General features: G+C 42.4%; 1 protein-coding gene across 7 annotated transcripts in view; it reads right to left on the reverse strand.

Annotated features, from left to right (window-relative positions):
• Positions 1–8,352, reverse strand: part of rgs12b (regulator of G protein signaling 12b) — a 46,787-nt gene extending 38,435 nt beyond the window's left edge. For 5 of the 7 annotated variants that reach the window (XM_034886183.1, XM_034886175.1, XM_034886147.1 and 2 more), the window contains exons 1-4: positions 8,219–8,352; positions 5,794–7,044; positions 5,179–5,418; positions 3,554–4,549 (exon numbers count right to left, since the gene is read on the reverse strand). In XM_034886183.1, coding sequence (XP_034742074.1) covers positions 3,554–4,549; positions 5,179–5,418; positions 5,794–6,849 — 2,292 coding nt within the window. In that variant the 5' untranslated portion in view covers positions 6,850–7,044; positions 8,219–8,352. Of the gene's footprint in view, positions 1–3,553; positions 4,550–5,178; positions 5,419–5,793; positions 7,045–7,546; positions 7,779–8,218 lie in introns of those variants that run through there. The other 2 variants (XM_034886157.1, XM_034886166.1) reach the window with 2 other exon arrangements.
• Between the last annotated feature and the right edge of the window lie 3,467 nt (positions 8,353–11,819).

The following is an 11,819-nucleotide window of genomic DNA, read 5'->3' on the forward strand; positions in this document are numbered from 1 at the left end:
AATATGCTTACTTGTCCTCTGTTTAACCTGGTCAGTTTAAAAAAAAGTGTTACTTTTAAAGGCAACGAAGCAGAATGTAAACAAACTGTTTTATAAGAGAAGCTGAGATTTGGATTAAAACAGGACATGATAGTGGATCTGATTTACTGGTTGTTTTGGGTGTGGCTGCACAAGCACGTCAACAGAAAAACATCTGAAAGATTCAATTTTAGTGGAAAACTCAAAGCTCTTATCTGTGCAGATGATCTTGTCCCCCAGTCTCCCTCTCATAACCACACGCGCACACACACGCACACACACGCACACGCATGCACGTGTACACACACACACACACACACACACACACACACAAATACTTTAATTCCGCAATTTTCAAATTTTAGATTTCTGAGATCAAAAACATGTGTGCGTTCTCTAAATAGATGAACTTTAGGTACCAAGGGACCTTTAAAATGTATGTATACATTTCCTAATAAAAATCTAAATTAGTTTCCCATGGACAACCATGAGAGTGCCGGAGTCTAAATGGATAGTGAAACAGTGCCACCATGTGGCAAACACTAGAAATCTGTTAAGCATAATGCACAAAACACTGCTTTACCTATACTAGTACAGTGCCTGTTCAAGAACAAGGGCTTTCTCCAGAACCATTGTACCCCAAAAATACTTACAGAAGGACCCCAAAGCAACCACACAGTTTAGTCTGCTACTGACTTACTGTGTAACCCTACTTCAGAGAATAACATTATACTACCACATTTACCTGACTGACGTGGCAGATTCAAAATTTAATGTCAAACAGAGGTGTTTAAAGTATTCACATTCAATATTGAGGTAGAAGTATAGATACTAGGGTTTAAAAAGACTTCAGTAGAAGTTGAAGTATCAACTCAAGCTTTTTACTCAAGTAAAAGTGTACTGGTTTCAAAACTACTTAAAGTATAAAAGTAAAAGTAATGTAAGGGGGAAAAAATGCCATTAAGTACAAAAGCTTAGGCCGCGTCAGGGGGCTTATAGTGCACTAGCCCATCGCCACGAAAGGCCATAATGACGATAACGTCATATTGAAATGATAATGTAACTCAATTATTCGCATTGAAAATGAACACATTTAATACAATGCAAATACATTCAAGAACCACATATGTGTACTACTGAGCATTTACGTGTGTATATTGGAGCAGAAGATATGATGACTAGTTGCTTAATAAGTATTGTAATGGTGCAAAAAGTCACGCTTCAGAGGCATGTTATCAATGGCCTCTATTGGAATGTAAATGTACATCCACGCTTAGCTTCAGGAATCTGTGAGGGCCACAGATTTACATTATCCGGGAGGCGCCACTTACGTGGATAGGTAATTGTTTTGAAAGGTAATGGGAGTAACAAGGCTATTTTCAAAATATAAGGAGTGGAAAGCACATGTAATTGCATGCAAATGTAAGAAGTGGAAGTAAAAAGTCTGCTTTAAAATAAATACTCCATCCATGCGCCACCCAATCCGGCCAATCCGGAGCAATCAGCAATATCTGTGTGAATGAACCACTAGAACCGAATCAAGAACAGAGATGGATTCACGGAGACAGATTCGGTTGTGTGTGTGTGTGTGTGTGTGTGTGTGTGTGTGAGAGAGAGAAAGAGAGGGGGCGGAGAAAAAGGTGTAAGGCAATGCAAATAAAAAGAGTTATTCTTAAACTACAGAGTTAGAGTTGTCTTTTTTTGTCAATGATATTGCATGTTGATATCGCCACAGTCAGCGTTAAATGTCCTCGTCATATAGCCGTATCGTTACAAATTTAACTCTTCAGCAGAGGTGTTCCTTTCCAAACAGGCTTAGTGGACTGACAGTTAATGTTGAAGTATGGCTATTATTTGTTGCCGACGGTAATGGTATTAGTGATTATAAGAAAGCAGCACACTTGAACAACCGGACGCAGGGTGAGCATAGAGGGTGAGTCTGAGTGAGAAGGACGAAGTGGTGAATTTACAGCTTACAGCAACTTAATACAATATAGGGTCTATACGATCTAGTGTCACCACAAATGCGTTTTGATTGAGTTTCCTCTAAGTGTAATGATCCAACACACTAGACTGATACAAGTGTAACAAGACAGTTCTAATACTCATAGTAGTATTGCTTTTGAAAGACAGGAACTACTGCATCGGATAAAGCAAAGCTACAGTGCGCATACTGTCAGCATATTCCGCATTTTAGTTTGACTACCGGTAATCATGGCTTACCATGACAGCCACAGCCTCCAAAATTCAGTGTCTCCATTCAGAAGACATTGTTCAGAAGGGTTAACAATGTTGCAAGTCGCTTCCTGTCACGACTGGCCTCTACCCTGGCCTTGTAAACACTTCCTCGGATTGTCCCCTGGGGGTCACTGGGACCCTGTCCACAAGAAGTTTTACTGGGAAGAAAGAAAAACCAGCCTTCTTCCTGTAACTATCAAGGAAACAAGAGTCTATCCGCAATATCGGTTCTGATTTCTAAATTTGGACAATGCAACTAAATACTAAATACTGTAATACTTCTTCAACTTAAGACGGGCTGCAGGCTGCAGAGAGGTTAATGCAGAAGGAATCCAGACAGGATGGATATATCTTTCACTCTATGTCTGTATCTCTTCCTCTCTATTGTCTGGAAACAATAACAGCCAGTCAATAATGTTCTTTATCTCAATGTAAAAGGACATTTCTTCTCATAAAATAATGCAGCTAGTGTATTCAACTGTAGCTTAATCTTAATTGGAATAGTTTTTATTTACTGTTTGTCACATTACTAATGTAACCATGTGGTTTGGATCTCTTTCATATTTGTATGTAAGTAAACAAATGCTTTAACTAATAGGTTTACTTTATTAAAACTAGTCTGACGCGTGTCTGCTGTTCAGTCTCATTACAGTGGGAAACAGGTGCTTTTCAGGTAAGGCAGGAGCCTGGCTCGTGCATAATACATGATCTGATACTGGAGCAGTGGGGATAAATAACTTATCAATCCACTTGTACTAAGTCTAACAAGAGAGCCAAATGGGGTGCTCAAATTAAATTATATAGTACAGGGATGTTTGATGGTGTGAACAGCGTACATCGCAACTTTAAAAACCACTGAACGGTTTTACATCTGAGTAAGACACAAACTTTATACAAGGAGCGAATGAGTTAAATGCTAGGCCTTGAAGAGGAGAGGGTGAGAATGCGACAGAGAGCAGCGGGAGCAGTGGGATGAACACAGATGGATTTATAGCCTCAATAAACCGTAGTCTTGGACACACTCTAGTCAGACTAAATTTCCACAGCAGGGGTGTGTGTTGGGGGATGCTACCTGCTGCCCGGGCTTCTCATCTCTCAGCCAGTTTTAACACAACTCTTCCAAAAGTCCCCAGCCCACAAACCGACACAGCATAACAAATTCTGAATGCATGATTGTAGAAAGACTGATCATCTATTGGGCTGAACATTTGGAATAAAAATGAATAAATGATGTGATCACTGAGTGAAAATGAAGGGCATAACCAATTAGAATGTGATGCTAACTATCACAACATACCTTTTTTTCTCCCTCCTTTGCATTCCCTCGTTTCTTCTCTCTTTCACCTCTCTCTGCTCCGGCTCTCTCCCTTTCTCCAGCACCAAATAGCTTCTTAGCCCACTCGTCTTTCTGAACAGCCATCCGGTGGGTGTGGGATTGGGAATGTGAAGGAGGAGGAGGTTGGCTCCCTCCAGGTGTTGGCAGGTGATCTCTAGGGGCCAGTGGGGCCCGATAGCGGTCGGCCGGGATCTTATTCATGGGTGGTGGCAGGGTGCTGCAGTTAGCTGATGACCATCCGTCGGTGGATTCGGCGTAGGACTCCTGATCGCTGCTCAGACCCTGGAGGTGGCTGTGATGGTGCTGCTGACGCCAGTCTCTCAGCACATGGACTGGCAGCCACCGCTGCGGCTCCACCCCTCCTCCTACTCCTCCACCCCCTCTCTTATCTCCTCCCCCTACAGCTCCTCCCAGCCTCCCTGGTGAGTAGTGGTGGGGGTGGACTCCTCGAGAGTGCCTGCCCGGTACATCGGGGTGAGCCAAAGGGAGAGGGTGAGGGAGGTCAGCCAGGTGTGGCTCGTGACGGTAGTGGCCATTTCTCAGAGCTGGTGGAGGAGGAGGAGGAGGAGGTGGGTGAGGGGCTGCGGCTCCTAGGGTGGGGCTCCAGGCCTGCTGGGATGAAGGTGGGCTGTCCCAATGGCGTGGCCCTGAGATGTGGCTGTGGTTAGGAGGACCTCCGAGGTCTACTAAAAGCACTCTGTTGCTCTTTTCTTCTGGTAAAAAGTTGCCAATCCCGCTGTCACTGTTGCTGCTGGTGCTGTGGTTCTGCTGGGCGTCGTTGTCTGGATCGTGGAAGGCCCGGGCCCGGACCCCCTCTATGTTGTCCCCCATGTCCCGGTAGAGGACAGAGACAAACTGCAGGAGAGGCTGAGAACTAGGCGGGAATTCTAGGCAGCCTCCTGTGTCCGGGTCGGGGGTGCACTCAAAGCCAAATCTCCTCGCAACACCTAAATGGACCTTAGGAAACAACAGTCACCACGAGAGTATCAGTCGATGGGTAGACATTTCTACAAAGAATCATATAGGAAAATGTTTGACTTGTTGCTAGGTGTTCCTAATTAAACACAATGTAGCTGTTAGTACATGTCTGACTGACTAGCATCACTGGCACTACATCAAATTGTAGGTTTTGTGTAAAACAAATAGGATTTGGCAATAAAACTGGGTATCAAACTTTATTTATTATTCTTTGATCACATATTTCCTCATTTAAATCATAATTCTTTTCATTTTAAACTGCATTTATATAAAAATTATTAATAGCTGATTTTTGTAAAGAAAAGATGTACCCCTGCTGCATTTGGGAATTTGCATTTAGTTAAATAGAAAAAAGTATATTCATATTCCACTATAAGAGGTAATAAAAAAAAAAAAGTCTGACCAAAAGCTACGGTATTGAATTGGCAACGCTACCTAAAAAAAAAAGTAACACACGCTTTTTCTACTATAGCTAACCTGACGAAGACCTTGTGAGGTTGAAACCGGTCACTATTTATACCAATGCTAAATTGAATCATCTCCTCTTCAGTGTGATTTGTAACCTCTTAATATATTAAAGTATCTCATCACTGTCTCTGTATTCACACCTGGTGCTGACAGAGGTCTGGGTCCACGATGAACACGTGACAGGAAGTCCTCAAACTGCCCTCTTCATCTCGTCCGTTGCTGAAGTGACAATCTTCGTGGTCGTCAGTGGCCTGCATCGTGACCAGTCCGAAGAATCGACGGTCATCGGGACAACAGGCGCTGAAGGCTAGTTTTTCTGCTGGATAGGTGGCCAGGACCTGACCTCTGTCACTGCACAGACGCACGCTGTCGTGCATGACCTGGATGGATGTAGTTAATACACTTCACAATACGATACAAAAATATTGAGACAATCACAGTTAACACCACACATCATTGACAAAAACAGGACTGACGTTTCAGGTTGATACACTGTGTTTATACTGCTGACATAAAGTAATGCTGTTAATTAAGTTCCTGTTTTCCAGCACTTTAAGTGTAAATGCGTATGCTGAAATCTTAACTTATTTTAGGCCTTGTAATCAACAAGACAAAGTGGAGAGGCTTTCAAATCCGTTGCAGTTTAGGTTAAGCTACAGTTATTTTTCATTTAATCAAAAATGTATAGCTAACAGCTAAGCTAAGGTAATATCCTCATATGGTAACAAACAAAACAACAAAATGTTCAACCGCACCTTCATGAGAACCAGTGAATGGATCTTTTGCTCGGCCCGGAGACGCCTCATGCTGCACCTGATGGCTTGCAGGCTGTCACTCTCTAAGCTTGACCCTATGGAGGCCAGCTCAATGGAGCCCAAATATCCAACAATCATGCCCACATTGAGGATGCCCTCGCTGGGCTCTAGGCCCAAGTCACCCCCATCCCCTACATCCAAGTCTTGCTCTTCATGGTGTTGAAGGTGGAGATGACGGAAGTCTGTGTCCAGAAAGACTGAGTCGTCGTTCAGAACTTGGGCCATCTCCTCCTCAGAGAGGAGGTTGGGGTTGCTCTGGGAACGGGAGGAGCTCCCATACGCAGGGAACTCTGGATCAGACAGCGGACGTGGCTTTGATGATGAGCTGGCCCCAGGTCTGTCCTTGTCTGAGCTGCTGGAAGACTGGCTAGAGTTCTCAAAGATCATGTTAAAAATTCCTCCAGACTGCAGCTCTGCCACAACCTTCTCTGCCCTGTTGATGCCCAGCTGCTTAGAATCCAGTTTGGGTTTGTACCACCCCCCACGGGTTCCAGCGCAGCCTGACCTGCTGTTATTGTTGTTGTTAACACTGTTGTCATAAAAACCATCCAACTCATCATCACTTGAGCATGAGTCGGGGTATGATGCTGCCATTGTGTTGCTGCTATGGTGACGACTTCCAGTAGTGCGCTGGTGGTGATGGTGCCGCCTCTGACGTTCTCCCTCGATGATGACCAGTTTCAAGACACCAGAGCAGCGCCCAATCAGTTTGACTACATCTTCATGCGATGCCTTGGAGACATTGATGTCATTGACGGAGAGGATGTGGTCTCCTGAACGCAAACCTACATAGTCTGCAGGGCTCCCTTTCAGGATGCAGCTGAGGACACAGGGACTTTGGCCTGACAGTGTAAAGCCATACCCTGTTCTTCCTCTCGCCACCTCCACGGCCCTTATACGACCCTGCTGGATAGAGGAGGAGGGTGGTGTAGGCTGAGGCAGCCCACTTCCACCACAAGGGCGTCTTTTGGATGACGCATCCGCTTGACTGAACATTGTCCCAAGCTCTCCTCAAGCTGTAACGCAGGGCATAGCCAACGTCTGTCTTCTTGCAAATCTGCTGTCAAGCTGCTACGAAAAAATGAATAGCAGTTCAAAATGCAGCAGAGGGGTGAAAGATTGCCCTCAGTTCTGGCACAGCCTTGCTATAGTAGCATTCCCATCCTAGTGTCACTCTCTCTCCCAATTCACCTGCAGCACAACACAACAGAACCAAGTCAGTCAGGAGAGCCTTTTAACTCCCCTATCATTCCTTTGCTGTCTCTACCTGGGTCTCGATGACACTTCTTTTCAACACACATATTTCCTGGCCGGTCTATTTGGCAGCATGTGAGCTCATTGTAGTTATAAAACCATCCAAAATGTCTAATGAACGCATTATTAGGTTATTAACGGCAACACTGTGTTAATATCGCATGTTAAGGGGAAGGGACTGTACACACAGCCACACCTGTGCAGGGTGGAGTCAGTGCAGCTCTGTCCAATGGGAAATATGTCTTCAAACCAGAGGGGTTTACCACCTGTTGGCATGCAGGTAAAATTAGACAGACCCAGCCTAGAACAAGTCAGTGCAACATCTAACTTCGCGTTTCTCGTTTTAGCAAAACAATATTTGTTCATAAATAGTCTAAGACATTCACTAACAAACTGTATAAAAAACGTTAACGTTAGCTGAAATTAGTTGACGCGTTACCGTTAGCTTAGTTAGCTCCACACACTAGTAGTAGTGAAGCTAGCTACATGTTAGCACTGTTTCAATGCTCTCTTTTGAAAGAAATTGACCACTATGTGTTTGTCACTTAACCCTCAGAAGTGCATGCTTTCCCTCTGTCAATTCATGAAAGTTACAAAAAACTTCCTTGCCGTGCCTTTGCTGGTTCAAAAGTGCACCCACCCGTGCTTAACCTATAGTCCCGCCCCCAAATTTCCAGTTCTTTGGAATGTCGGTCTGTTACTATGGTAATGGCGGTGTACACAGACTTTTAGATCCCGTCATTGGTTTTCCGAGTTGTCAGTCAGACAGCGAACAGTTATGTGGATAAATTGACAAAAGTTAGTTTGAGAATTCACAAATAAAAGTATCAAGAGACGCATATTCCACAGGTGTCAAAACTTGGCATCACAAGGGCGGCCGTCTGAGTGCTCTGTAATTATCGGGAGTATTATTGAAAATCATGTCTGTATCGATCTGTCTTTTTCCACCACGCACCGAGAAAGCAGAAGACAACAGCTGGCCACAATACGTCTGAGTTGTAAAGCAGGGATAGCTACGTAAAAGGTGGATGCAGGTCTGTTTTTTTAATGTTCCGACAAAAATGTTCGGTCTAGCGGGTTCACTCAGCGGGAGATTAAAAAAACGACTTACTTGTCGGTGTACGAGGGTGATGCTGCTCGGGCAGATTCCATAGTTTGGTAGCTAAGGGTTATTTAGGTAACTCAGGGACGATGGGTAAACAAAAGAAAAGGCTGCACCATCTGGCGAAGTAGCCTTAAGAGGAGGAGGACTGGAGAAGAGGGAGGTGTGTTTAGAGTGGGCAACGGGGGCGGGGTGGACAGAAGAGGGGGGGGGGACCTCAAACAGTGCACAGGATGATAAAGAAAACACATTTAAAAGTTTTTGTTTTTTTCAATGCATGAACTTGAACTATACATGCACATTATCCCTAATGTATCTGTGGAGTTTATCAGTATTAACAGTGGTTGCAGTCTGTCTGGGGTCAAGCTCCTTGAACTTGAAAAGCATCAGCACAATGCAGCAAGAAGCCCTCCCAACACTTCAAAGTTTCATTCATGCCAACGAATAAAACTGAAGAAAAGCAGCCTGCTGTTCAGCAAAAATCTGCATCTGAGAGCCAGTAATGTGCAAATTGTTCTTGGAGTAACTTTCAGCTGATATGAATTGCTGTTTCAAACCAGAAAGACAGCACATACACAAGTGTTGGTTCATGTAAGCTATTCATAGTATTTGTGTATTAATTATTTATTTTTTAGCTGGTTAACATTGTTGTTATATATAGTTACAATTACTATGTTCCAATACCGATACCAGTAGCGGTATTGCCTCCGATGCTGTCTAAAATGCTGGTATTGGTATCTGGAAAATACTAAAGCCCTGGAGACAATCTAACTTAAAGTAGTTTATTTATGTTGTTCATAAATCATAAATCATACCACATCCATACGGGGACAGTAGTACACAGCTGTTAAATAATAATAAAATATATGACCCACTGGCATCGGATCAGTACTCGGTATCAGAATCAGTATCGGGAAGCAAAAAATGGTATCAGTTATTATTGTAAAGGCTTAAACTCACACAGATGGCCTGGTAAAGTTCTTTTCTAAAGTTCAGTCCTAAAAAGTGTTTGTTTGTACTGTATGTGCAGTTGACTAATACCTGTGCCATCGTGATTTCAGCTCATGTGCCATCTGTCTGGTAATCCTGTTAATACCTTTTAATCATGAAGCACCCATCTTAATGGGTGCTGTAAAATAAAAGCAACATATGTTTAGTCTATAAAAGAGAATACAGCCGAGCTGAGAAAAGGAAATTATACAAAATGCAATTACTTGATCATATCAGAAATTAGAGTGAAGGTCCGATAAGAGGCTTCAAATGAAATACACTACGGACCTTTCTTTATATGAGCACACGTTGGTAAATCACGTTTTCTTTCAGCTTGTTTGGCTAATCTGAGCTGGCAATAGCTCGTTCTTTCTGACGGAGAGGAAGATGAGAAACCGTATGGCAGAACATTAACGGCTGTATCCTCACAGGTTGATTGAGTTAGAGACACACAGCCCCGTGTGCCAAACGGTTCGTTTGAATCATCTTCATCTGAAAACACACAAAACACCTTCTTCTATCAATGTTCCATCTTAGTAATCAAGCTGTATTTACAACTCCCCTAAAGGAATCATACAATTCACAAACATTCACACAAGTTAAACATCTTTAAAGTATTTATTCATTTCTAGAACAGACCATATGCAGGGATTACTCTTTAAAATATGAAAGATTGACTGAAATACACAATCTCTTCTTTCTTTTTACAGGCAACTGTGTATATATATTATTTAAAAACAAAAAAAAACACAGAGGCTCTACAGTCCTGTTGGAGGATCCAGACAGGAAACGGTAAGGGGCGCTGTCTATACTTCTATTACCTCCTTAAGATTCATTGTATGAATGACAGTTGTGGCAAGTGGTCACCAAACCATTTTCTAGTAAGGGTGGGGGGGTAGGTGGTATTCTTTAAAGCCAAACACTAACATGCTAATTGCAAAGACAGTTGGCATTACGGAGCATGAAAAAGAACTTAGCTGCAACTATGCTGCACGTAACCGCAGTAATTCTCAGCTTTTAGACCAAAAACAAGGACTATATTATCTTCTGAGTTGCTGATTCTTCAAGTGGAAAAATAATAGTCTAAAGGGAAGCATGTTGAATCAGTTGAACATGAACTTTGTCCATGAAATCCACACCCAGGTCTAAAACCACAAAAGATTTCTGGGTAATCGTATTAGCCCCTGCAGGGGTCCTCTGTCAGTCTTTTGCTATTCCTATGCCTGGAACATTCTCTCTTTCTCCTTTTTTTGAATTAGTTACTTTAGCAGAAGTGGGCCAGAATGGTTTTCGGTCATCCTTTATATTTTTATAATCACACAAATCCAGACTGAAAGACAGCTGCAGGGGACTCAGTCATTTATTGTGTGAATACATTATTTTAACATCATCAAAGGAAGCCAGTCTCATTGCTCTGGAGGTTGGAAAGTGGCAACATGTGTAGCATACAAATCACTGATGTTTTTTACTGGTATGTACTATAGGACTCATTATTTATCAAGAATGCACATCCATTTTTAAGTGCTAGGTGTATTTAATATTCTGCACAATGCCAATGCATGATGAAATAGTTGCCAATTGGTAACAGAGACATTATTTAAAGCTCAACAAAAAAAAACACAAAATTCCTGTTGTCACGTGGCATTACTACGCTACACTGCCTCATCTGTTGATTTGTCAAAGCTGCTGTTGGTCGCTAAGGTTACAAGACCCCCTTTGGATTGTTTTGCATCTCTTCCACACAAACAGTCATGGCAACCATACCCACGGAAATACAGTATTAAGAACTATGCAAGAAAATAGCAGTAATGCTAAGCATGCTTTCAAGCTTTCAGTGTAAAGGACATACATATATTCAGTCTTTTATCTAAGGCAAGTGTATGTACAGAGAAACCGCGCCCAGCACACTCCCAGGCAGCTCAGGTCAAGTCTTCAATAAAATACTGTAAGCTCGTAGCTTTCTGCGGTCAGCTGAGTGACTGATTCTTCATTTTCTTATCATGTGTATGTGTGTTATGACAGAAAAAAAACAAACGGCATTATGATTCTGTCTTTAAGATCTTTCATCTTGACACAGTTCAGATTTGATCATGCACTATGGCTTTCATATTACATTACTTTATTTTTTTCCTTTTACAAGATATAAAGCTAACAATTTAACTTCCAGTCTCAACAACAATAGTCACATCTTACATCCTGAGAATTAAAAGAGACAAGACATGGACATGTGGAATCATTCAGGTGCATCGGGAGCATACCAGACTTCAATGTAATTTATAAAAAAATAAAAAGTGACAAATCATAAGAGGAAATGCTTCTCCGCTCCTGGTTTAAAAAATAAAAGCCGGTATTTTTCTTGCTTGACACTTCCTACCTTAATGAGCGTTTGTATATGCACCCTTACACAGCTAAAACTATGTATAATTTTGAAAACGCAGAATGATTTTTTTATTAATTTCCAGTATATCCCCGTCTAGTTTTTTGTCCATTCAACATAACATCCAGAATAGGCCACTGCACAGATACCAAAAGTGTAGCAACTTGCTTAAAAGTTGCCCTTTCTACAGTGATAAATCCCAACATCCATCCCCTGCTTGTCATAGTTACGGGGGGGGGGGGG

This window comes from Etheostoma cragini, chromosome 2 (assembly GCF_013103735.1).
Source record: "Etheostoma cragini isolate CJK2018 chromosome 2, CSU_Ecrag_1.0, whole genome shotgun sequence".
NCBI lineage: Eukaryota > Metazoa > Chordata > Actinopteri > Perciformes > Percidae > Etheostoma > Etheostoma cragini.